Here is a 26,869-nt window from a genome sequence, read left to right on the forward strand (position 1 = left end):
CCACCACTGCCAATACCAAAATTCCCAGTTGGACAAAAGTGTGAAAATTAACGCAAAACAGCGTTTGCCTATAAATTATTGGGTAGAACTGGACTATTGTACTTTTTTTTGGGGGGGGGGGGCAAACGGTGTGTGTCAAGTGGAAAGATAAGATACTGTAAATGTGTCTCAAAGGAAAAGTATTACTAATCCATCATTGGGAGGCGCTGTGTATATTTCGAAGCTACAACGTTCCTATCATTTTTACCAGAGAAGAAGACTTTGAACGAATCACGTCCACTAGCAGGACGAGGCCCCGCCCCCAGGCTCTCTCCCCGCGCAGTGTCGTCAAAGATTGTGTATAATTGAGAAGATGAATCACTTGATCACGAGAAAAGGGAAGCTGAAACAACATTGTTTTATCAACAGCCACGCATTACACAACATTTTAAACTTGTTTGATTTTGGCTTTTTTGCGAGGAAGTGATTATATCACTGTCTTTTGACGAGTTATTACTAAAGTTGAGCGAATGACACGCTGACTTTCACTGTACTCTGACTCTGACATTTTGAGGGAGAGTGAGACTTCTTCTTTTTTTCCCCCTCTCTGATCCAATCCATGCTCTGTTTCTTGTACAAGTTGTGATGCTACATTAAAGCCTAACTATTTACATTTTAACCGTATTTAAGTATATTCGCCGCTATTGTCTGCGGTTAAACTACCCCGAATCTTAGTCAGCAGCACTGTAAACATGGCAGGAGTCATCCGGAGGCTCGACGAGACTGTTGTCAACCGGATTGCTGCAGGAGAGGTTATCCAGCGTCCTGCCAACGCCGTCAAAGAACTGATTGAAAACTGGTAACTGACTAGCTACATAACACAGTTATGTCTAATAACGTGAGCTTATGCTAGGTGTTTGACAAGTGGCTTAAATAACCTGCACTGGCACCAATACAGGTGACAATATGGCAGGACCGGTGTTTACGTCACGTTTGTGGCAAAGCCGCTTATCAACAACACCTGTAACATACAGTCTATGGTGACGTCATAGTCATGTGACACTGCGAACTGATGATTCAACTTGAAATGTAACATGGCCGTATAGTAACTAACTTGTATCGTATGTTCCAGTTTGGATGCCAAGTCCACCAACATCCAGGTGACGGTGAAAGACGGCGGGCTGAAGCTCCTCCAGATTCAGGACAACGGCACCGGCATCCGGGTGTGTGTGAGACAGGCGCGTCCTTAGGGGGCCGCAGCTGTGAAGGCCCAGTTTTGGGTGGTTGGAAAAGTGTCCTTCAGATGGAAACTCATGCCATGCCATGAATTCCCTTTGTGATAACTATGGCGTTTAACCAAAAAGTTATGACGCAACAGAAAGGACCCTGTGCCCTCCCTAGTATCCAGTCTAATAGGCAGTCTGGTCCTCTCCACCCCCATTAGTTCAGATTTAGTGTTTTGTTTTTTCCACTGCCAAGAGAGTGTGTGTGCACACCCCTGGTAGGTGGGTCTCTCTGTGCCACTGTCTTTTAACTACGCCGTCATCTTCTCTGATCAAGCTGTCTGTTCTATTTCCGAGGCAGAGAGAAGATATGGACATTGTTTGTGAGAGGTTTACCACCAGCAAACTCCAGACTTTCGAGGACCTCTCGGCTATTGCAACCTATGGATTCAGAGGAGAGGTAGAGCTCTGGAGCAGCAGCAGCCTTCGGGTTATTACACGTTGACGTACATTTTGATGCGAGTACGTCACATTTGCTGTTCTTGTTTGCAGGCCCTTGCTAGTGTGAGCCATGTGGCCCATGTGACCATAACGACTAAAACAGCTGACGCCAAGTGCGCCCACAGGTATGCTAACATTTGAAATCATGCCTCACTCATCTACTGTCTCTCCTCCCTTGGAAGATTACATGCACATAACAATGGGTAGAAAGTAACCGGGCGATGTATCGATTGTCTGCAGAGCCAGCTACAGCGACAGCAAACTGAAAGGCCCTCCCAAACCATGTGCCGGCAACCAGGGAACCCAGATTCTTGTGAGTTGTGGAAGCGCATCAACTTTTACTGAGCGAAGTCGACGTATGTTCAGAGATTTACAATAGTTTGCTCTCCGTGCCTGCAGGTGGAGGACCTCTTCTATAATGTGTCCACCAGGAGGAAAGCTTTAAAGAGCCCCAGTGATGAGTACTCCAGGATTGTAGATGTGGTCAGCAGGTCTGTGATCTCGGCTTTACTACGTGACTCCTGCCCCTTTTGGTGAATGCCACCGTGTTTGGATAACTCGCGTTCTCATGTTTTATTTTGAAGGTACGCCATACACAATTCAGGAAAAAGTTTTTCTGTCAAAAAGGTGAGATGTGCTTTCTTGTAACGTTTGTATTATAGATGGGGCTGCGAAGAATTACTCTTGGCTTAAAAGGAGAATATTATTTATGGCCTTCTTTTTTTTCCAGCAAGGAGAGACTGTGGCAGATGTGAGGACTCTACCCAACGCATCTGTAGTAGATAATATTCGAGGAGTTTTTGGAAATGCAGTCAGCAGGTATTAAGCAACAAAGAGAGAGAGAAGAAAAAAAAGATATGCTCTGATTCAGTTCTGTGACCTCTTATCACCGAAACGCCGACTGCATGATCGGCTCTGTGGTATGTTCTCAGGGAGCTGATCCAAGTTGGCTGCGAGGATCAGAAGCTCGCTTACAAGATGAAGGGCTACATCTCCAACGCAAACTACTCGGTCAAGAAATGCATCCTGGTGCTCTTCATCAACCGTACGTATCGCAGGAAAGTGAAAATGTGGCTCACTGGCGCAGACGGTTGAATGAAGATTGTGATCTGTGACGTCTCAGATCGTCTGGTGGAGTCGAGTGCTTTGAAGAAAGCAATCGAGACGGTTTACGCCGCGTACCTTCCCAAGAACTCGCACCCTTTTCTATACCTCAGGTAACTTTAACGCGCATCTGTCTTGTTTTCTACACCGCATTCTATTACGGTCTACTTCATCCGATATCCACCGCTGCTTTCTGACCACCACAGTTTGGAGATCGCTCCGCAGAATGTGGACGTCAATGTCCATCCCACAAAACACGAGGTGCATTTCTTGCACGAGGACAGCGTCATCGAGAGCGTTCAGAAGCACGTCGAGAGCAAACTCCTCGGCTCCAACTCCTCACGCACGTACTTCACTCAGGTATGTTGATGGCCGGATCACTATCTCTGCGAAGATGCTGGCATTGTCACCGAGGCGATAGATCTGACCTCTGTTTTTCGTGATGATAAAATATTTGCACTCCGCCCAGAGATCACCTGTCACTTTTACACTGTATCCATTTGTTTCCCCTTTTTTTAAAAACTTGAATTGTGACAGTGTCGAGATGATTCATACACTGTGTGTTCTTGTGCAGACGTTGCTGCCAGGGCTGTCGGTCTCAGGCGGCAGTGAGGTGAAGTCCCCCGTTGCCGCGGCGGCAGAGTCTAGCGAGCGAGTCTACGCACATCAGATGGTGAGGACCGATTGTCGCGCTCAGAAGCTGGATGCCTTCCTCCAGCCGAAAGAGAAGCCGCCGCCGCCTGACCCCGAACCAGCCGGTCCCAGCAGCAGGGAGGCTGCGACCAAAGCCGCCCGGCCCGACTGCCTGGAGACGGAGGAGATGGATGATGCAGAAATGATGATGGCCCTGGCTGAGCAGGAAGCAGAGGGGTCAAAGGGCAACGAAGACGATGCCAACAGTGCTCAAAGGTGAAAAACAAGAATCCCGCCAGCGCTACATTGGGTACACTGTAGTGCACACTGGGTGTGCTAGTATGTGCGTTCAGCAGAGGATGAAAGACTAAAGTTGATGATTAATCCAGATCGGGACGGAACAAGTCTTGATGTATGACTAATCCTGTAACGTCAGCACATCTGTACGTTGACGTGCAGCAGAGGAGTTGAGTAAGAGGGCAGGAAGAATGCAATAGTAAACATGTGTCATCGCTCATGAATGACGTCATCTCCCTCTGGGCCAATCGGAAACGAAATGTCAACTTGTTTTTACCTGTTGCTGACTGTAGCAGCTAATAGCTAGTAGCTGTTTTCAAAGCTCCACTAATTATTTTTATTTGTTACAATGATGAACTCTCTAAGAATGATCAAACCGCCACAGCTTTCTTTTAGCTTTTTGTTTAGGCAATCAAATTAGTCTTTGAGTCCCACTACTCTCATTAATCCAGTTTTCTGCTAAAAGGTTTTGATAAATCCAGTGAACACCACCGGCTTAGGGGAAGAAAAGTCAAACATCCTGTCAAAGACTGAGATATTTATATATATTAGTAGTTGTTAGAAACCCAAAACATTCATCAGAAGGTCACGACTCCAGATGTGTTAATGTTGGCCTGTAACTGCTGGATGTGTGATTTGGTAATTCTTTGCTGAGTCTCTACAATTTAATAAAATGACCAAATGGCAAGTTTATAGTCCTCAAATTTTAGATATACTCTGCCCCCGTGTGGCTGGAAAAAGTATCTCATGCCGCATACATTTTCCAGGTACTTGTTGCTGCTATTATGGCGAGGCAAAAAATATCTGCCACCCATTAAGAGAGTGATTAGATACATACACATTTTCACAGCCCGTTACGGGTTATAGTGTGTCCACTGTCAGCTTGTGTAAGTTACTGTCTGAAGAGTACAAGTGACTGTAAACATGCAGGGTGCACTTTACGCTGGAGGTGTGACAGCAGTGTGTGTGTGTGTGTTTGAGACAGGAAGCGAGCCAGAAAAGAACACCAACAGCAGCAGCAGCCGGAGGAAGAAGTAGACGATGACCTGACGGCTGCAACCATGCCCAAGAGACGAGTCATCAAACTGAACAGTGTTAAAGAGCTCAGAGCTGAGACCACTGAGAACACACACAAAGGTAAACAAAGCATGTATCGTCATCTGTTACAGCTAAACTGTTAAAACTGCCAAAAAACCCCGTCTTTCCCTCTCGCAACTCTATACTTTCCCTGTGATTTTATTTTCTCCTCCAGGCCACAACTCATCTCCAGAACTACCTTCATGCAACTTCTTGTTACTTCATGTTCATGCATCATCTTGTAAGCATAATCTACAACTCAAAATAAATCTCACTTGCGTATGTACATTTGTTTTCTTTTCTCCAGGGCTTCAAGAAATGCTGCAGAACCACTCATTTGTGGGCTGCATCAACCCACAGTGGACTCTGATCCAACATCACACCAAGCTGTACCTGCTCAACACCACCAAGCTCAGGTCAGAGCCACAGGACGCACACACACACACACACACACACACACGCACCCCTATGTTACGTTGTTTCAGACTGCTGCTCTATGTCCCACTTCACTCTTTTGTTTCTGCTGCAGCCAGGAGCTTTTCTACCAAATACTCATCTACGACTTTGGGAACTTCGGTGTACTAAGGCTGTCCGTGAGTTAAGTCTAGATTGTGAATGGTTTTGTAGGAACTGCACAGGTTGTGATTTTTAAATGGCTGATCATGTGCATTCAGACACCAGCTCCACTTTATGACCTTGCCATGCTGGCTCTGGACTCTGAGGAGAGCGGCTGGACAGAAGAGGACGGTCCTAAAGAAGGCCTGGCTCAGTACATAGTGGACTTCCTGAAGAAGAAAACCGAGATGCTGGAGGACTATTTCTCCATTGAGATAGACCAGGTCAGTTGGGACGTTTGTCTGGGGGAAGAAAAAAAAAACAGTCGTTTTTACACGTGCTGTAAACCTGAGCTTTGTGCATTGTAGGAAGGCAATCTAACAGGGCTGCCGTTACTGCTCGACAAGTACACGCCCCTCATGGAGGGCCTCCCCATGTTCATCTTGCGCCTGGCCACTGAGGTGAACCTCTCTTCTCATTTATCACGAGATTCTGTAAACAGACTGTATCTGAAGGCTTCTGCTTGCTGGTGTTGTGCAGGTGAACTGGGACAATGAAAAGGAGTGCTTCAGAGACTTGAGCAAGGAGTGCAGCATGTTCTACTCCATCAGGAAGCGCTACATCTTAGAGGCCCAGCCGGGAGAGGAGCAGGTGTGAAGGAACACCAGACTCACGTTTAAAAACAATGCTAGTGCTAGACACATTTTAAACTTCCTTGTCAATAACATTGACATAGAACTGAACTGACTAGTGTGATGTTATGTGATTCTTGTTTCAGGATGCTGAGGTAAACTCGTGGCGTTGGAAAGTTGAGCACTTCATTTTCAAAGCTTTCCGATCCCTCTTGAGTCCTCCGAAGCACTTCAGCGAGGACGGCAGTGTGCTGCAGATCGCCAACTTACCCGATCTCTATAAAGTATTTGAGAGGTGCTAAATCTGATCACCAAATCAACCATACATGCTGCTCTTTTCTTATACTTGATTTGTTCTGTAAATAAAACATTTGTATGACACAAGGCTTCAGATGTTGGTCTTTGAGTGAAAAACAATGTTACTGTCCTGAATAACCTATTTAAATGTGCCGAGGCTACACATGGTTTTCTAAAAGTAAGAATTGGAACATGCTGCCAGGAAAAAGAAGTCCCATGACGAAACCTAAAACGTGCCAACGCACTTGCTTGACTTATTACAGCTACGTGTTCCCCGTCAGTCTAAAACACGTGGGACGATTTGGAGGAATCGGAGCTCTGTGTAAAGGAAATGAACACCGCCACGAATGTTTCCAAATACCTTATGGACACTTGAAACACCTAAAAGCATGGAAAGTTAAATGAGTGAATGAAGGAAACCGGCAAATGTTTTTCCATGACTTATGCTATAGTAACAGTGTCTCTTTATTAACTGTAACTAAAACCAGAGTTATAAACCCGTGAAAAAGAAAAGATTATACACAAAGTTCTGTAAATTACACATTTATTTTCAAGAAATCTTTTAAATATTTGAAAAATTTCAATGAAACCGCAGCAGAAACAGTTGGTTTTACATATTTTTCAAATAATGACTGCACCTTTTTTTAAATACATCTTTCTGTACCTGTTAAAAACAATTCTCGTTTCATTGAGCGGTGCGAACCCCCAGTCTCCTAGTGTGAAAAGGCACTTCACTGTGAGGGGGAAGCTGGGAAGGTGCAAGGCCGGAGCAGCCGTGAGGGTTGAATAGTTTAAAAGCATCATTATACTCATTCATGCAACTTATCAAAAAAAAACAAAAAACAGTACAGCCAAGCACCCAGCCAGAGAGATACGACATCTCATGGATAACATGTTGTAGTACAAAGCTCTGAAGAATTAAGCAGTGAGTAGAGACATTTCCTCAGATCGATCTCCCAGCAACTTTATAGTTTTATTAGTTACGTTTCTGAGTCATCCCTCCAAAAACACTACCAGACAAAACAAATGCTTCCGTTTTAGAAAAAAAAAAAAAAGAAGACACAGTTCAGTTCGTTGCCTGTGCTACAATTTTGTTTTTTTTAAGTGTTTTTGGTTAGCTACAATTCGTAAAGTGTTACAGCTAAAAATGGAAATGTGCTCCAGACGCAATATGGCAGTCAGAGGTCTGAGGTGCGAGTTTAAGGGCTTCTGTGGTGACGCTGCCTTGCCTCACTGCTGTGACAGAAGGGCGTTCCTGTTGGCTTTCATCTTCTCAAGGCGTTTTACTAGATGGTTGTTGGTCATCTCCATCTCCTCGGTCTTATCTAGAGCTGTGCGCAGCTGTGGGGGAAAAAGAGGGGAAAGGATTTTTTATTTAATCTTAATTTAGCCTGGAAAGACCCAATGAGATCGGGGTCTCTATTTCGATGGAGCCCTGGTTCTAACTCCCACAGGCAGCATCTTCTACTGGACACCATGGGTAACACCCGTTATCAGGACAATGAGGACATACCCATCCAAATTTGTGCAGACCCTATAGTAATTAAAAAAAGGCAGCCGAGCACCGACTACCGCTTCAAGAACCTGCTAAGTGCCCGGCAGGTTTCGCCAGGTTTGTGTCTATTGTCGGTCTATTTGACCCCTGCAGGGTCAGGCCATGGCTCTACCCAGTTCAGGTGCATAGTACCTGGGTTGGCTGGGGCCCCCTACTTCTACGCTGTGGTAGCCTAGGCTATAAGGAAGTAGGTGGGCTGCAGCAACTAACCTCCAGCCAGTTAGGGTCAAAGGGGCCGGGTCAGTGTTGTGTCGAGGCAGGGCGTGCATTCAGCAGGCTCCACCCTCTGTGCCCATAGAGTACAGTAAAGGGCGGAGCCTGTGCGAGTTAGAAAGAGGGTTATGATATTGTAACTCTAGTTCGTTCTACGCCACTCGCTGAGGAGGGTGTAGGATGGCAGACAGAGGTGTGTGCTGCTTTATATACTGCATGTATTCGTGGAGGCACGTCCTGAATGGCCAGCTCCATTATGCAACTCTTCAGTTGGCAAATGCATACTCGTGATTGGAGGAGAGTACTACCATAGAGTCCAGTAGAGGGCGTGTGCTTTTAAAATACAAGTGCCTTCAACTTGATGGTCTCTTGAAACTTATTCCAGCCTCTTGGTGCGCAATAAGTAAAAGCAGTTTTTTCACAGTTCCGTTCTGACTTGAGGGACCTCAAGAGCTAAACAATCCTGGCTTCTTGTCTGGTAGTCATTAGAATACCATGTAATGAGGGATGTTGGGTAAGATTGCTTTATAAACATGCAGCAGCAAATGCTGCGTTCACCTAGTGGCCAGGGAGGGCAGCACTACTAGTAGGCCTCATGCAGGCTTGAGAGGCCCCTCTCACCCTGGACACAAACTGTTCGTGCCCCTTCCATCTGGCAGGAGGCTGAGGTCCATCAGGACCGAGACCTCACGCCACACGAACAGTTTCCTCCCGTCGGCAATAATGCCGACCGCAATTCAGTACGTTTAGCCATTTGTGAATGACTGAACCAGCACTCCATCGCCCTGCTGCGATGGAGAGTTACGTTCTGCCTTCTTCATTTCAAGTTTTATATAATAAAGCACTAGCCGGTGTCTTTACCTCTCTTTGAAGTTTCCTTTTTTCTGCTTTAAGTTCGTCTTCTACTTTCTCCGAGTTGTCTGCTGATGACTTGTACCTGGACACTTGCCCTTCAAGTCTGTTAATCTGGAAAATGGAGACAAAAGAGTACAATTTGGTGACTTGGAGCCCCTAAAAACGTACTTAACGTCTTCATATCTGTGTATTACATTTCTATAATTCACTACCACTAGAATGTAGTTTGACAAGACATTTATTTTGAACTTACATTTTGTTCCATTGTACCCATTTCCTGTTCTGCCTTAGAAAGCTTGAATTTGTATTCACTAATCTGTCTGTTGGCATCTCCTACAGAGAAAAACAGAAACCAGTGAGTCTGAAAATACAAGTGTTCAAACAATCTGTGATCAGATGCACAACTATGAGGCCAACTTACTCTGCATCTCTATAACGTGGAGGTCTGTACCGTTCTCCATCTTCTCCCCGTCTGTGTATGCACCGTCCACCTTTGTGTGCTTCTGTCTCTCCTCCTCCAGCTGATTCTTCAGCTTCCTGATCTGAGCCAGCAGTTCATCTTTCTCCTCTGCCAACTTTCCTAGCCTGACATCTACAAGGCGGATGGAAAATACATTAAGCTGATGCAATTTACGGTAATGCAGATTGTACAAACTGGAGTCGTCTTTCTCATTACCCCCCCCCATCATGTGGACAGGAGCAATATCCCCGACTCACCCAGCGGGCCCTCTCCTGCAGACTCCAGCACCTGGGCGGCCTCCTGGGAGACCACAGTGATTCCTGAGGACAGAGGCTCATGGTTGACATCTCCATTTGGAGTGCCGTCTGGGATGATGACCAGCCCATGTTTCTGTGGCGAGAGAACACACGTTACTGAGGACTGGTTCCACTCTCTCTGTTGGCCAAACACTTCACAGAACAGAGGCTATGCACGGATTTCATCATTTATATACTACAGCCCTCCCCATGCATGAGAGACGACACAAACCAATAGTTGGCCGCTACGAATGGATGAAAAACTTGAAAAAGTAAAAGGCCATGGTAAATGACAACGATCTGTAGGACGAACTGAACAGTCAGTTGTCTGTGGATGTTCAAATGTAGGGATGCACGATATACAGTACCGGCGGATATTAAGATTATTGGGCGATAAGCAAGAAAATCTAATTATTATTATTATTGTACAGCAGAGATTGAAACAGACTTGACGTTATATTTTACTCGCGTTGAGTAATCTGCCAGTAGAGATGAACGGATGAATTGCTTGTGCGGTCTGCACGAGCCATTGCAGAATTTAACTTCTTCACCCGCCCTGCTCGCAGTAAACTCCCCTCTTAACCCGCAGCCATACGGGGCTTCCTATGCCTACAGCGTATCGCTATAAAACGAGCTAAAAACTAATCGCTGATTGTAAGTAACAGCCGAACACAATCAGCTAAGTATCTTAAAATGAGTTCTGGTGGAACAGACAGCCACTCCGCTCTACCAGACGGTGTTGATCTGCACAGCAGTAAAGTGTCGCTGTACGTAGATATCATTACATTCCCACAGTAATGTAATGATATCTACGTACAGCGACATTACATGCATACCCATTATAAATAGGAAATCCACCAGTAATTGGATATAGTACACTGTAGTCATAGTCAAGTACCAAAGTGAATGATGGAAAACCAGCCAGTAGTAAATCGGTTGTCAAGAAAATGAAATGGAAAGAAAAACAAAGACTGAGAAGTAAAAAGTGCAACACAATAGCAGGTCTGATAGCATTTACTGGCTTCGTTCCAACCAAAAGGAAAAGTATAAAAAGCAGTTTTGGGGGCCACCCACTCATTCCTCCAATCTTGTATTTTCTGCTGGGACTTTAGGAAGACCTACCTCTCCTGCTTTGGCCTTCCCCTTGATGTCAGCAAGCTCATCTCTGAGCTCGTCTCTCTCATTCCTAATGCAATCAAAGTACTCTTTCTGCCTCTCTAGGGCCTGGCCACACAGACGACAAAAGACAAGAGAGTGGAGAAGAGGCAGAGGAGAAGTTTGATCCACTGTAGACAGACATGCAACACCACAAGCTACAGCAGGACATCGCCCATGCACAAACATGAAGTGACTGTGAACATCAAGCCAAGAAAAAGAATAGAAACAAACACACACAGATGAGGAGATTAAGAGGCGTGTGAGAGAGCAGGGACTGAAGATACAGAATCAGTGAGGAGGTCGATGTTTTTGACTTTGCACTTTGTGAAAACTACAAATAACTATGATGCTTTCATCACTAAGAGTGACTCATCACTTCTTCACCTAACAAATGAATTATCCACAGGTGGAACATGCATGTCATGCTAGAATAGTTATTTCTATAGACATTGCAAATCTAACTAAAAATGTATATTTCACAGGCTGCCCACTGCAGACTTTAACACGGTGCCGGTGCACTTGCATTGCCAGCTGAGGTTCCGGGATCCAAACCGGAAACCCTGTTATTTCGACATGCAAAATTCCAAACTGTGAATGTGTCCAGGTATGTGCTAATGCTTAAAGGGTCTCCAACATGCAGAGACGGCATGAAAAGGCAAAAGAGGTGGATGCACAGTCATCTTTTGCCTCTCATGTTCTGTCGGAGCACCCCTGTGGGACCTCCTACCCCAATCTTTTTGTCCTTCCAGTTTATCGTTTCCTGCAGGTCAAACACCTCTCTGGTGAGGGCGTCTAACTTAGTCTGCATTCGCTGGCTCTCCTGGAACGGCGTTGGGAGCAGTGACAAGACGACAGTACAGGATAAGAACAGAATAGGAATAAGTGAATGGAACAAAGACAAAAAAGGAGAGAAAATGCACAGAAACACATACGAAAATGAGAGAAAAGGCGAAACACGGTGAGAGGAGACTAATTTGGAGGAGATTATGCTGAGAAAGAAATGAATGATAGTGTTCAGAGTCAGATAGGACAATGAAACAGAGCCAAGTGTCAGAAGGGACATAGAGGAACTAGAGGCAGGCAAGTGCCAATCAATCCTTATCAGGTTCCTGCAGAACAGAGCCTCCTCTGCAGCCTGCACAGAGGCACCAACACCTTTCAATGTGTTGACAGAATAGCAGTCCGATGTGCTCACGCTGGCAGAAACAGGTTTTTCCTTTCCTAATAGGAGGGCGGCCTTACCTCTATAAGCTCATCTCTCTGGCGAATTCCCTCTTTCAGTTCTTCCTGTTTATGCTGCAGGACTGTACACGTGTGCTTTTGTCTTTCTAGTTCCTGAAACCACAGACGGAACATTTCAGCCACAACCCCACCATGTAAATATTTAGCATTTTCCACCTGCATGAAATTGATTCCCGACATGTGGTTTAATACTAAAATAAGCTTGGGATCTTTTCTTTTTAACAGTCACTTTTGCACCTTTGTCTTGTCGTCCAGCTCTCTCTTCATCTCAGCTGTTTGTTCCTCCATCTCCTCTATGACATCCTTTAGTGTGTCCACTTGGTAGATGAGGTTGCCTTTGTCGTTGTCCAGCTGTGCATTCGATACCATGGCTTTCTTATACTTCTCCTCCACCTCTGCAAGTGACTCCTGATAAGGGTGGGAGCATGTTAATAAACAGTAAATTGGTTTAACGCAAAGCTCACACAAGTACATGCACCAGCTGGGCTCTCTGGTATAAAAACAATTCATTTTAACAGACATTGGCCAAACATACTACACAGTACACATGTCTTTTGTTTATTTTTAATATTAAGTAAAGGTATAATTCTGTACCATCTTTTGTGGAATTTTAAAAGAGGTGATTTGTGACTAATATGTGTGGTGCTATTGATCACATAATAATCAAAAATGCGCTGAATCACTGAAACAAGGCAATGGGGTGAAAAGGGGATCTGAAAGAGAGAACTACACGTGAACAACCAGGAAACAAGATGGTGCATCAGCAGTGTCACACTCTACCAAGAACACCGAGGGAGTCAGGTTTGTTAGTGAACTACTCTGATCAATAAAACATACATAAAGTGACTGCAGGCGTCAGCCAGAGGGTCGTCAAACACTGTGGGTGGTAGAAGAGCCTCAGAATTGAAAGCATGACCGTTATCTGTCAGCAGGAGGAGCATTTTAACTCGTCTTCTTAAACAATTTGAACCCAGTTGAACTGTGGGGGATGTCTTCATTCAGGCCACGCCCAGCAAAGTTGGATCAAAACAGAAAGTGAGGGAAGATCATGCAAAAGAACGACCATACGCAATTCACTCTGGGAGCATGCAAAGACACGACTGTGGAGTTAGGAGCTACAGAGGGGTATGAGTGGGGAGGCAGGGGGGAAGGGGGGGGGGGGGGTGTAGTGACTGCTCCCAGAGAACAAGAGAAGGCATGCTGTGAGATCAAGCCCCTCTACCTTCAGCTCTTTAAGCCCTTGCATGTACCGCCCTTCTACATCCTGAATCTGGTCCTTTAGTTCATAGATATCCTGTAGAGCAGACGAAAGGAATGGTCGGGGTGAACTGGGGCATCAGAGGGGGGGGTTCAAGGGGAGAGAACAAAGCACCCGTGCTGCCATCTCAAAAACAATCCAGCTGGCATACACCCGACCAGGGCACCCACGTTTAAAAAAAGGACACATGTGACATCCATAAAGACAAACGGTTAAAGCAGAGAGGGCACAAGAGAGAAAATGCTGTGGAAGGTTTATATGCAGAAGACATGTACTCGCATTAAACTCTATAACAATGTGATGACAGACATCCGGTACAAGTACAATTGAATTCATAAGAGAGCATTTTTTCGTCAGTATATACAGTCAGTTCTATAGAAGTGTGACACCGTGTGTATTGTGCACCTTACCCTAAGTTCACTCAGACTGGTGTCGGGGTCATAGGCGCTACCCGTGTCTGCGCTGCCCCGTCGTGACGAGGTGCCACCCAGTGATGCTAACGTGGCTGCCGAGAGGCCTGGGGTGGCACACCGGGAAGACGGCTGAGAACACAAAGTACCAACAAAACTCCAGTCAGGAAAAACAGCGCAGCACAACTCAAGACAGGTTATTCAACACCATCACCTGATATATTGCATATATCCCTTAAGTGATCCTGCCCAATTCAAATCCTCATAGGATAGGCAATAGAAATCAACTTATTGCTCGGTGTGAGATTAAACTTACCGACTACTGCATTGATCAGTGAAGAATTTGAATGCATGACGTAAAAAAAAGCTAAATAATGATGCACTCACCCGACTAAAATCTGTATACTGCTTGTCACATTTTTCATCCAGCTGAAATAAAGAGAAGAAATATTATAAAAACAGATCATCACTACTTAGAGAAGACCCATCCTGTGATGTCATGCTTGGAGTCGTTTCCTCGTCTGTAAATCAGGGAGTTAGTAGGAGTCTCGGATAAGTGCTGCATGTTCACAGATCATGAAGAGTTCACAACCAAACAAGCAAATGAAACACTGTGAGTGAGTGAATCACACCGCTCTATTAAAAGAAGAGGTTTCTTTCATGCTGCTGCACACTGCAGTCACGTCCACTTCAGTTGAACTTAAACCACTTAACCCGTTTACAGTCAATAAAAACACACGGTGGGATGAGTTTTGAAAACCAAATGTTATCTTTCACCATGCATCATCGGGGTTGCACAGCACTTCTCAGCCCAATGTTGTGAACTTACAGCGTCCAAATCCGGGATGCTCAAATCATCAAGGTCAGACACAATACTGCCCCTTCGGTTGGTGCGGCTGAAATAATCAGCGGCCGACTCACTAATGTCCGAGAAGTCAGACGACTGAGGAAGAGGAGCGAGATATGGACAGAGAAACAAAGAACAACAGACGGCCAAAGAGTGAAGACCATCAGTGAGGAAAGAAACAAAATATACAGTCAGAAGAGAGCACTGTTCAAAGGTCAAGGAGTTGAAATGGCTCTTGTACGGTACAATAGAATAAAATAAATAGTTTGCAAAGCTTAGATTACTACAGTGATAGAGTAGAACATCAGTCTAGACTTGGTACAGCCCGGTCCCTACAGCTCACCACACTGTCCCTGCGGCCTCTGCTGAAGCGATCCTGGGACACGCTGCTGACAGTGTCATCATCAGAGGAAGACTGAGAGGAATACGCACACACACACAAACACACACGCACACAAGATGAGGAGTCAAAGTAACGTAGGATGGATGCATGCCCAAGGCTTTCTACGACACACGCGCTTGTTCAGAACAGCAATCCATAGACATCCAGTAGCAGTCTCTGTATTAAACTGATTATTGGATTACTCTAAAGACTCTCACTATACGGAAGGCTGATTCATGCAATTAGGAACATTTCGTCAAATACACCAACTGGAGCCAAGTTAGATAAGACAATCTACAACATCTTAGCCTGCACAGCACTGCAGCAGAAATCCTTAATACACACACACACACACACACACACACACACACACACACACACACACACACACACACACACACACACACACACACACACACACACACACACACACTTTGATGTCAATCAACAATGCTGTTCCCTAAAGCAGGCTGTGGCCAGTCTGGTATGGGTGATCAACACCGTCCCTATGAGGAGGGAGGCCTGGTGTTGAGAGGGGGCGAGGGGGAAGCTTGTTAATAGCGGGCATCTGTGTGCGTGTGGTGTAATCCGACATCATGCGGGGGTGGCGGTGGGGGTTGAGGTGCTCACCACAGGGCTGCTGCGGGTGGAGCTGGCTCCAGAGGAGTACCAGCTGTATTCAGAGGGCTGCGGATGGGAGGAGGACAGCACAAGGGATCAACGCGAGGACAGACGTCAGGCCACATGCACAACGGTTAGCTGCTGTGGTGGGGACATTGCTTGAACGCTGTTTGACAAACATTCAGAAGACTTACAGGTCTTGAACTGTACCCCGAGCCGCTAACACCGGCGTCGTTGCAAATAGAGGCCTGAGGACACACGTGGGAGACAATGCAGGGCTCAGCAAAACACAGAGGGGGAGCATGAATCTTTGGCGCACTAGCTAAGTAGGTGCAATAAACAGAAAAACTCTGTATTTCAAAACATGAAGTATGCCATTTGTTTCAGTGCTCTACAACAAAGCCCTGGCTTCACGCAAACTTCTGCCTTATCTAAATGAAGCACCAATCTCTGGCCGCCGCTAAGTGCTCTGAGTGTCCAGGAGCTAAATATAAGCAGTCCCAGCCACCCTGGGCATCCTATCGGATGTATGTGGCCACGAGAGGGGGGGAATGTTTACTTCTGAAGGCAACATGAGGCATGCAGAGAGACGTTGGCCACTCGAGTGGACAGACACTGACCATGCTGTAGCTGCGAGCCAGCCCCGTGCCAACGATGGAGGACGAAGAAGTGGTGGCCTGTCAGAGAGGAGGGGAGCCGGGAAATGTCAGTTTAGAGGACAGAGGAAAGCTGTGCTTGGAGTGTGAGGTGCAGAGAGAGACTAAAGAGCTGCAGAAACGGGAAACAGGATGAGTGTTTTTGCTGAGCTTGTAACTTTTAGGGGGAAAAGTGTTGAGGAGCAGGGGGGGGGGGTCAGGTGACACTGTCACTGTGGAATGTTTGAATACTGGTGAAGAACCACCTTTGTCAGTCAGCAAGTAATCTACATAAATTCAAATTATCACAAGAACTGTTTTACAGTGGTGAACTACACCAACCTCAAAACCATGATTTTCTCTTTGCCTTTATGACACAAACAATGTCTCTTATTGCAGTTATGTCACAAATTTGTTATGCAAATGTCCAATAAACTAGACCATGCAGATAGTACTGTACTGCTTCAACTGGCTCTGATCAGCCGGAGTATGAAAAGGGTTGAAAGTTGGACAGCACTGTCAGGGGGACCGACCCGAGGCTGATAGGTGGAGGGAGGAGGCGTTGGTTTGGTCCTCGTTAGGCTGGTGTAGTTCCTTTGATCGTGGTAAAGTCCAGTCTGGAAGGGTAGTAACATGACCTCAAACAAACACCAACATAACAAATTGTATCCTCAAGGGTCAGACTACTATCTTTTTCCAGACACACTCAACATGGCTTGGCCAACATCTACGTGACACTTAATAAAAGACAGAAAATAAATAGTCAATCTTATCACGGGTAAAGTCGATCAGCAGTAAAGCACCACCGCAAGCCACCATCATTAGTCTACACTGCCTCCATGCTTAAGGCTGCAGAAGAGACACAAACACTGGGAGTACACTGACCAGCAGGTCTTTCCTCGAGGAGCTGGATGAGGCCCTTTTATGGCCATGCAGGTCACTGTACACAGAACTCTGTTCACCCCACAACAAAAAAAGCAAAAATGAGGCAAAAGGACTAGAGGAACAGCAGTGATACACAGCTGATCATCACATTAGGTACATACAGTGGAGCGGGAACTCTTGAGGGTGGAGCTAGAGAGGCCATCAGACTGAAGAAAGAACAGGAGTCACAAGAGTTATGATGATTAAAACAGCTGAGAAGCCGTTAGGTGCGCACTCGCAGAAACACACGACGCGCGTCTCACCAACAATATGTTAGTTGTTCAACAGGCAACAAGTAATCCAACACGCAAGCAAACGATACGAACCGGTCCAGAACAAAAACATCTGTAAATGTCACTCTGACAATTATGGTGGTTGTGTGTTAACATAATGTTGAAAACACAGTCAGCCTTAAGTTTGTTGTATCAACAGGTGCACATGCAGACGCTGCTGACGTAATCCTGTTGAAAACAGCTTTGAGTTTCTGTGTTTGATGAGAACTGCGCTCGTCAAGGGTAAACCTTTCCAACACTTTCAAAGCGGAAAGTTCTATATCAAAGTTTAGTGTCAGCCCATCAGAATCACACAGCAAAGCATTCAAATATGATTCAGGGAGGGAAATTCATTGTAGAGAATAAAGTACAACAGACGTTTCCAACAGCCGCTTCAGTGACACGTCTCTCTCCAGGTATAACCTAATCTGTCGTAGGTGAATCTCCGATATGAAAAGGGAATAACTGGAGCAGAAGTAGATGAGACAGACTAAAGGAAAGTGGAAACACCAAGGAAATTTTAAATCTGAAAACAACCGTTTGTATCCGAGCACATCCTTCTGAATCAGAGTGAATTCTGCTTTGCACGTTAAAGTTAGCCAGACATGAAGTCCAGTTACATGCCAAACTCCACACATTGTGCACTCACAACGCACCAACACATCTTTCCTACGGGAACTGGATCGACTGCTAGACCCCAAGTCACGTGTTGCAGATGATGTTGACTTCAAATAAAAAAAAAAAGCAAAGATTAGGAGAAATCTTCACGTTCCAACCATTTTATGCTATGACCGCAAATCAACACTACCAAATAAACATATTTCACTCAAATGCATTAATCAAACAAGTGCTTCCCGAACAAGAACAATGGCTTCTCACACATCTGTGTGACCCTGTCAGAGCGCAGTCTGAATAAAAACTGCCAAAGATTTATTATGCATTACGCACCCTGTAGCTGCGCACTGACATGACATCATCATCCAGCCCCTGTTGGTGTGGAAACATGGAGTCACAGCAGAGAAGCAGACAGAGAGGAATATGGCTGATGAGACATTAACTGCAGGATTAAAGGAGAAAAGAAGAACGGAAACACAGGCAGACAAAGAGGAAGTGTGTGGGGGGGAGATACAGACCCGGCGAGGACGGCTGGTTATACTACTACTAGAGCCTCTGGCCTTTTCTGAGTCAGCCTGGAGTGAGGAAGGAAAGTTGGGAAAGATTACAGAGTGAAAGTAGAGCGGCAAGGTCACCGCAACGCTCAACAGTTGCTAAGCAAAAACCAAAACATGCAAAACAACTTTGGTGATCTGTTTATAACCAAATGGATGTCATAAACAATTGCAAGTGTTATCCGCTTCAAGCATGGCAGCAGCAAGATTAGTGATACACAAAAACAGTTAATATTGCACATTTTTGTCTCATCTGTTTGTTTTTTTAAAAGGCAACAACACTGCGCCCAATGAAAACCTCTGCTTCTCTTTCTTGCATCAAAACACCAAAACACAGAGATCCATTGCATGCAAACGTTGTTCATCAACATTCAACAGCCTCCATCCTTTCTGAAGCAGCTGGAAGTTGGAGGAGTAAAACCTAACGTCCAAACCGCCTACGTGCTTGCAGGCTCACCCACCCTAAATAAAGTCAAAGACCAATGCATGCTCTACAAAAAACACACAGCCACAGATTACGTGTGTCTCCAAAGCAAATACACTGCTGAGGCATATTTCTACAGTGAGGTGCAGTGTAGACTGGGAGTCAAGTGGAGCTAAATGGTCAGGCTCGACCGGGGCTCAATCCCACACAACAGGCCGGGTTAGTGGAGTGAGCGGCTGCAACCCTCTCGTGCTCGCCTACCATCCATTGGTGGATCTGACCCCATTTTCTGTTGCTACTGCTGGAGGAGAGGTAAGAACGCTGGGCAGGGGTAGAAGTGCCAGGAAAAACCAAAAACATACAATCATACTTCACTCAAAACTGCTGAAACGTTAAAAAACTGGGTGACATTCACTTCAGGAATAGAACTTTTGGTTTCATCTGTGGACATGCAGCACTTTCATGTTTCTTCCTGTGGGTATATGTTTATGTATATGAACCGTCAGAGATTAATCTAAAAATGTCTTTCAAGGCAGAAGGCCAAGCAGCTCCTCTGCACCGGTGACTATGGAGGCAGATGAGTAGCTTGCCAACACGGAGTCAGTTAATGTGGTATCTGTCCATGTTGAAGAAAGAAAGAAACAAATAAATAAATAAAGGAGAAACCAAGGCCAGTTTCCATATTCAATCTCCAGTTGATCTGTGCTGAGAGCAGCAGTTCTGGTGCATTAGCTCGCTTGATGGGTTGACGGTGCATCTTTGCCGATCAGATCCACTTTGGCTTTTTTTAATACCTCTTTCTGCTGCCGCTCAAGTTCCTTCATTCGAATATCCCTGGCCTCCGCTCGAGCCGCCCTCTTCGCTGCAAGCCTCGCCTCCGCCTGTAAGACACAACATGAACACACTTGTTAGCCATTACTGGAAAGTCGTAAAGGTGCCTTTCTCTGGGAGACACACCCAGTGAGTGCAAAGGAAAAAAATACCACAACGAAGGGAATAGCTTCAATCAAAAAGCAATCACACAGTAGAATGCACACGAGTCTCCTGTAAGAGAAAAGAGATGGTGGAAAATGTACATTTCATTTCTTCACTGCTGGTTAAGTGTGGCTGATAAGCCCAGCTTCTTCCACCAGCTGGAAACTAATTAACCTTTTGATGATTAGGTTGACTTTATGGAAGCGCTACATGGTTATAACATTGAAGTTTATTGTTTAGCTATATCAAACAAATCAAATGAAAAAAATGAGCAGAACTGCTTTGTTTTCTCATATATACAATCGAGTGGAGAGGACAGTTATGTGCAGCATCAGGATAATGTATAGAATATCTTTTCTGCTGATAAAATGTATTTACTTACAATAGATAATACAATGCTTTTCTAAAAACAACTGAATATTCAATACAACAGAGCACACGGAGACTTGTTGGTGACCTCACACTAGAAATAATGCAGTTACCTACAACTATGCAGGTACCTCTGTATATTTTGGCTGAAAAGTAACAAGAAGCAGGAGTATAGAAATGCCAAAGATATATTTGAGGTACATTAGAAACAGTTACTAAGTCACAGTTCACCCACCAGAGAGCACTATAATTGTTCCACTAACCACATTCATAGGGTTCCTTATAAAAAATGTTTTGTTTATCCTTAATGTAAATAAAAATATGAATATTGGCTGATATATTACGGTGATTAAATGTTTTATTCTCTCAAATATTATTATAAACCTACTAAATCAACTACTGGTCAGGATATAATATGGACAGTGTCCAGCATAAATTCTCCAGAGTTCATACTGTACCGTGTGCCCTCAGCTGACCAGTTTAGTCCGTGAGCCACCGCTCTCGGGACGCCTCATCACCAACATGTGCTAACCATCAGTTCCAGGAGGGCTGACTTACAGACCTCACGGGGGAGACGCCAATAGTGCACAAACAAACTCACAGAGAGGTTCAGGATCAAGAGAAAACAGAGCGTGGTTCCGCACGGTCGATAAACACGGAGGCAATTTCAGAACTAGCTGAACCTATAGCACAAACAAGTGTGTGGGGGGGGGTGAGAAGAGTCATCACACAATTGTCAGAATATGACCAGGAGCTCCGCAGAAGGAGCTAATGTAGGCAAACTCCTCCACAGCCCTGAAGAGTCACACAGGTGACTATGTATACTATCCTTCCATCACTCCCATAATACCAATTACATTCCGCACACACTCTGAAACTGAACATCCCACCAACAAAGAACGGCACGCTTGCTTATGGCGCACAGGCCTTTATCTGTTGCTAAAACACAGTCCATAAATACAGCATGTGTTGTGTACAGTATCTCACAGCAGACAAACACTGTCAGCATTCCAGCAATTTCTTATCTGCAGTGCCAGAATAGAAGGCCGGTGGGCATAGGCTATTCCTGTTTCAATACCAGCCTGGAGTGAACAAACAGCGTTTTATAATAATGATGAACAACCACCCAAATTCAAGTTCTTTTTGCCTACACGCCTAGTGTTGTGTAAAAGGAATGTTAAACCGTGTTATTGTCAAAAACATTTGAAAGCAAAAAGACACAAGTTCAGGTCAATTTCAATAGTAGGGGGGATAGGACCTGTATCCAGTTGGATAGATCATAGTTTAAGTATAATAACTATCTTGTTTTACAGTGATAAGATACCTGAATTTAACTTCAGATAAGCAATGAGTGAAAACCATGACCCATAATTTAAGTCGGAGTAAAGTTGGGGTGATGAGTGAGGTACAGTAATACCCATTTAGTAGCAAATACATAAATCTTAAATTCCATCATCACTAATAAATTATATCAAATGATTTGTAATTCCTTTTTTGTGTGCCATGTAAGATTTTCTTTTGTAAAACTGCATGAAGACCAAACCAAAACCCAAGAACGCCTACGGTTAAATGCCCTTTAGTGAACAAACGTTCATGCAATGTGGGGTAATTCCTACGGCCGCTCTGTGTGATTTTGGAATCTAACTGACGGCCAAACATTTAAACTTGGCACAAGGTAAAAAAAAAAGGTAGTACATTTGCGAGGGTATGAAGAGAGCAAATGTGAAAGCGAGAGACACGGCTGGCCCTGTGCTCTGCACCTGTTGAGCTGTCTGACAGTATGACCGGCTATGCACAGCAGCACAGCTGAGCTCTCTGTCTCTGTCCTATCTATAGCCCGGCCCATCCGGCCCCGGCTCTCTGGCGGCGATATCATGAGGCTGGAAGGGTAACCTGAGCAGCCGAAGTTCACCATCAAACACACCTAGAGCAATCTGGGCAGTAAGAGTCCAGCAACCCTCCATGAACTCATCTGGAGCGCTCCCAACAATGAATTGTGTATACTGAGCTCATAGCCCGGTTCGCGTAGCACCAATGAAATGTAGGGATTCACTGATTTTATATCATTGCAAATTATATTAAAGTAAGTGTGATATGGCATCTCCAGTTTCATTACTGTGGTCAACATTGCTACATTTATGACATCAACACTCAAATGAATTAAACTAAATTGGTAGGAAATAAGCTTGCAATAGGTATATTAAAGGAAGGTGCTGATATGTAAACAGAATGCTTTAACATCAATGAAATATAATACAGAATTGTATCTAGCAATAAACCCTGGCAGGTTTAACGACAAATGCACTGCTTATTGCTAAATCAACTCAAGTCACTTCATTATAGACATCAAAAAGCAAAGACATACTACTACACACAAATACAAATACATAGATCTTCAGCTCTAAAACTAGGCCTGTACAGTCACTCCATCTTATGTTAACAGCGTACCTTTGGTCTCTTTTGCAACATTAAAATGACATCAGGCTAGTCCTTGAAAACATTCATTGCTCGCTTCTAATACGACAAAAACATGACATTTTAAATGTCCAATAGAATTCAACTAGTGTTAAAAAGCTTGCATTGAATGTGCTTTGTTCTCTGCAGCCTGAGCAGTCTACAGAGAGAGAAAGTGAAAAACCTTCCATCGCAATAATGACTTGTTGATATCACAAATCATATGAACTATGAACTTCCACAAAAAACACACACACACACACACACACCCTTTGTACACTGACAAAAGTCAATGATTGCCTTGTTCAAGTACCATTAGCTCCCTTAGATCCTAATCTGAGGGACAACGGGAATGAGATGATCATCTAATTCTAACACATGGCCACTGTCAGATTTCTAAGCATGCTGCTGGTATTCAGAAGGCCTGAGTGCCCAGAAATGGAAGAGGCCTCAGAACTGAGCTGGGGAAGGTGTAGGCTCAAATTCACAGTCGTTCTCAGCAGTGATTGGTGCCAGGCGCAGGCAGGCAGCAACTCTTCCTAACCAGGCACAGACAACACAAGGCAGAAGCTGCAGTGTTTTGAAGATTTATTTGGGAGGGTGGCTGGTTAGACACTGACCCCTTGAGCTCCCCGCACAGTTGATCTAATCTCCGCTTTGCTCCACAAAGAGATTCAAATTCAAAACCTGACTGGGAGGGTCGGATGACTCATGTTTCTATGACCGGCCTGCATGACTATAAAGAGAGCAAATGGAGCCGTTGCGCTTAGTGCCCAAGAGTGAGAAACTGCACGGAATTAAAGTATTCTTAAAATGGGCCAAGGCAAATATTTAAGACAAGACAACTTATCCCGTGTGACATTTCTACTTGTAAAAACAAGAAATGATTTGACCATAAAGCTTCAAAGACAATCTGCAGATAATGTGGCTCCCCCCCCCCCCCCCCTTTACACCTGCCATAAAAAGAGACATTAAAACTCTGAAAACTGATCTTTGCATTTCATGTTGTTGGCTACCTCACTCTGAAAAAAGGCAAAGGAATGGCAGCCCTGCTGTGGAACCAAATGGAATAATCCCAGGGCATGTCGTTACAGGCTAGGCAGCTTCTCTCCCCCAAATGAAAACACTACAAGTCAAGTCATTCTCTCGGCGGTCCAAACCAGCTGTCTCCACTCACACTTGAGCTGAAACACATCAACCATCGGAACCTGAATATCCACATTTATGTATATGCGTCAGAGTCCCATTTGCTGACACAACTATGACCACCACGTTCCAAATCAAACACACGGGTGTTAAATGGAGAATTTAGCAAGCAAGCCTAACACGTGACACATTATTTAGCAGTTTGCATTTGAATCTGAAATTGCGCTCAATATTCAAGAAATCTATCCAGAGCTGTTCACAAACAGCACTGAAGAGAAATCCTATGAAAGTGCAGAGATATTCAGAGTTCACCTGATTACCAGAACTGCTTGTTTACTCCACCACCAAAATCTATTTAGCATATAACTGCTCCTTGTTAGTTGTCCCAATATATCACTGTTGTAATGAATAGTTTGGTTTTTAGAAGAACACAAAAAATAATCACGATCCACTAATGTTTGCAAGACACGATATAGTTTACCCAATCTTTAGAAAAACAAATTACCTGGACATGATAAAGAATAATGTTTTCTGCAAATATTAGGAAAAAAATAACCTGCAACCAATCCCAAATTGACCATATTTAGATTTTTTTCCAATCCATTAATTTGAGTTCTTATGAGTCAATTTCATAAATGATACTTTGGCTTTTTTAGAACGGTATCACAAAATAGAAACGCTTAACATTTAGATGATAAAAGCATTTTTTGTGTGGTTAATGATAAAACGTGGACTATAGATGCAACTGAAAATAGCCCATTTAAACATTAACGTTTTCAAGCTTTGGCAATACATTACATTTAGGTTTTAGCTAATAAGGGCTCACTTTCAGCCCCAGTGCAGTGTCAGCCACTAATATTCATTAATGCATACAATAGTTTCATCTCTATAGTCATGATCGATGCGCTTTAAACAGAATGGTGCTGTGATGGGGCTGCTGCACAAATTAACAACATCCGAGACTGACAAAGTAATCTTCCACCTATGCTTAAAAAGCCCATCATCTGCAGAAAGACAATTTGAGCAGAATAAAAATCATATTAGAATTGATTAAACATTGCATGAATAGAGCAATGTAGGGAGAATATAGCCTAGATCCATTCCACTTTGACCCAAATTAGAAAAACAGGGTGTATATGATGGAGTTTGAACTTACCTCCCGAGCAATGCTACTCAAAGCCTCATCCTCTGCTGAGAACCGGTCTTTCACGGGGGCACGCTTTCTACCAGAGCCTTGTGTCCCCATGTTGCCTCTGCAACCGTAGCTCCACCAATGATGTGCAAGGCCAGAAAATACACAGAAGCGTATGTCGACAGCTACAGGAAAAAAGCAGACAAAAGAAGCGTATTCCAATGGTCTGTAAACAAAGGAAAGTTAGGGAATAATGTGATGTGCATTCTTCAGTTTCAACTACATGAGTATGATTTTATTCACGCTAATCTCACTAACACTAACACACACTCCCCATCTCCCATGAACCATGAATGTATATAAAGCTATACATTTGAAAATGATCTGAAACCATGACTGTTTACTGGCTTGCATTAGCTGGTATTATAGTAGTCTTCATCATCGACATGATGATGTATTTGATGGACATCTTGACAATATTAGTGAGATCACAGTAACAAAAGAGCACTATAGCTTGCTGGTAAAGACAGGGGGGGGGGGAGAGAAACACGCCTAGTTTAGGACCCAGCTGAGTCAGAAGACCCAAGTGAGATATGAGCACTCATTGAAGACTTTTGATGATCTGAACACCGTGGAGCCATAAATCAAATTTAATAGTTTGACTACCTCAGCGTCCCTTGCTAACGAATCAATGATAAGTCATGGTCAATATACAATAAGATGATAAGTTACGTAGCTTACGTTATTCAACCATCTCCAGCTAACTTACTGAAACGTTACTCGGACAGTTTTCCAACCACAGACAAATCTAACAATATATTTCCTAGACCATGGACATAGGAAAGGGGTAGAGTTAGGTTCAAGTTAAGGTTACCTCAATGTACTGCTCTGTGAGCGTTAGCTAGCAAATTATGCGAACATTTACGTTGACTAGGGTTAGCCAGCTCAACTGTATGCTAACTAGGGGTGCTAGCGTTAACTAGCATTTCGTCCTCTCGGAATTCCCGTTAAAGAGTTAGCTAGCGTCACCTTTTTAGTGTATTCCTCCGCCACCGCTGAAGCGAGCGCTTTACAAAAACGAGAACTATCCACACATGTACTTTCCCCAGCAATGACCCCCAGCACCGACGACTATCTCTGGGAGCCAACGCTGAGCTAGCTGACCAGTTTAGCTGGGTAGTTAGCTTGGCTAGCCAGTGGGGCTAACCTCGACTCTCCTGAGAGGCAGACAGGGCAAACTGGCATTGATCCTCCCGTCATATTCCCCACCCCAAATACATAACGTTACCTCCGCGACACCTTCAAATCAACCGCGACACTGCCAAGGCGTTGTCCCTTTCTCCAGGAGGTTTAGGGGAGAGCCATTCAGAGATTGGTAGTGTTTTTGTCCACACTGACAGCTGTCATCAGTCCGCCTTTCCAACGCTTTTCACTGCCCGGTGGTTAGATCCAAAGGTCCCGGATGTTGGGAAAAATTAGGGTGTGATGCTGCCTTCATGGCCCGTCAGACACGTCGTAATGCCAACTGTTATACTCGACTGGGAGAGAGCGGTTTTCCATTGAGTGATAATGAATAGGTCTGGTATAATAACATGCTGAGCGACTTTCCAGTGTTTGATATTAAGGGGCTGACAGCATGGAAATTGGAAACAAGTAATGACGTTAACTGCTGGTATTATTGTGACGATATATATACTTGACTGTAATGCACAATTATACTTCGTGCGCGGACCCATATAACAGACTTGTATGTAGAACGCATTTTGATACTTTT

General features: G+C 44.4%; 2 protein-coding genes across 8 annotated transcripts; one reads left to right on the forward strand and one right to left on the reverse strand.

Moving 5' to 3' along the window:
• The first annotated feature begins 625 nt into the window (after positions 1 to 625).
• mlh1 (mutL homolog 1, colon cancer, nonpolyposis type 2 (E. coli)) lies at positions 626 to 6,341 on the forward strand. Its single transcript, XM_079168416.1, has 19 exons — positions 626 to 838; positions 1,112 to 1,202; positions 1,564 to 1,662; positions 1,755 to 1,828; positions 1,944 to 2,016; positions 2,103 to 2,194; positions 2,288 to 2,330; positions 2,434 to 2,522; positions 2,636 to 2,748; positions 2,827 to 2,920; positions 3,014 to 3,167; positions 3,382 to 3,716; positions 4,723 to 4,874; positions 5,122 to 5,230; positions 5,344 to 5,407; positions 5,489 to 5,653; positions 5,738 to 5,830; positions 5,910 to 6,020; positions 6,148 to 6,341. The coding sequence occupies exons 1-19, from the start codon at positions 732 to 734 to the stop codon at positions 6,301 to 6,303; spliced, it is 2,214 nt and encodes a 737-aa protein (XP_079024542.1). The 5' UTR covers positions 626 to 731; the 3' UTR covers positions 6,304 to 6,341.
• A 493-nt stretch (positions 6,342 to 6,834) lies between these two features.
• Positions 6,835 to 26,528, reverse strand: lrrfip2 (leucine rich repeat (in FLII) interacting protein 2). Of its 7 annotated transcripts, XM_079169514.1 has the most exons (27): positions 26,384 to 26,528; positions 25,120 to 25,280; positions 19,814 to 19,900; positions 19,281 to 19,340; positions 18,560 to 18,616; positions 18,375 to 18,413; positions 18,083 to 18,151; positions 17,277 to 17,321; positions 17,116 to 17,184; positions 16,764 to 16,847; positions 16,216 to 16,272; positions 15,790 to 15,843; positions 15,605 to 15,661; positions 14,936 to 15,007; positions 14,575 to 14,688; positions 14,133 to 14,174; positions 13,746 to 13,877; positions 13,300 to 13,371; positions 12,315 to 12,485; positions 12,078 to 12,170; positions 11,563 to 11,655; positions 10,800 to 10,901; positions 9,639 to 9,771; positions 9,343 to 9,513; positions 9,175 to 9,254; positions 8,928 to 9,032; positions 6,835 to 7,639 (listed from the first exon to the last, which is right to left on the reverse strand). In XM_079169514.1, exons 2-27 carry the CDS (start codon positions 25,207 to 25,209, stop codon positions 7,529 to 7,531), a joined length of 2,259 nt encoding a protein of 752 aa, XP_079025640.1. In that variant the 5' UTR covers positions 25,210 to 25,280; positions 26,384 to 26,528; the 3' UTR covers positions 6,835 to 7,528. The 7 variants fall into 7 exon arrangements, with proteins under 7 accessions (XP_079025640.1, XP_079025641.1, XP_079025642.1 ...); XM_079169515.1 differs by lacking the exon at positions 13,300 to 13,371; XM_079169516.1 differs by lacking the exons at positions 10,800 to 10,901; positions 11,563 to 11,655.
• Positions 26,529 to 26,869: the final 341 nt, after the last annotated feature.

This window comes from Pholis gunnellus (genome assembly GCF_910591455.1).
Source record: "Pholis gunnellus genome assembly, chromosome: 11".
Lineage (NCBI taxonomy): Eukaryota > Metazoa > Chordata > Actinopteri > Perciformes > Pholidae > Pholis > Pholis gunnellus.

Bases quoted from the DNA above. Each gene is read 5' to 3' on its own strand.
- mlh1 (XM_079168416.1), top strand. From the start codon at position 732: ATGGCAGGAGTCATCCGGAGGCTCGACGAGACTGTTGTCAACCGGATT. The intron at 4,875-5,121 runs GTAAACAAAGCA...TCTTTTCTCCAG, and splicing joins CACTGAGAACACACACAAAG to GGCTTCAAGAAATGCTGCAG. The intron at 6,021-6,147 runs GTGTGAAGGAAC...TTCTTGTTTCAG, and splicing joins CCCAGCCGGGAGAGGAGCAG to GATGCTGAGGTAAACTCGTG.
- lrrfip2 (XM_079169514.1), bottom strand. From the start codon at position 25,209: ATGGGGACACAAGGCTCTGGTAGAAAGCGTGCCCCCGTGAAAGACCGG. The intron at 19,901-25,119 runs GTAAGTTCAAAC...TGTGTCTTACAG, and splicing joins TGAGTAGCATTGCTCGGGAG to GCGGAGGCGAGGCTTGCAGC. The intron at 7,640-8,927 runs GTAAAGACACCG...TTTCCCCCACAG, and splicing joins AAAGGAAACTTCAAAGAGAG to CTGCGCACAGCTCTAGATAA.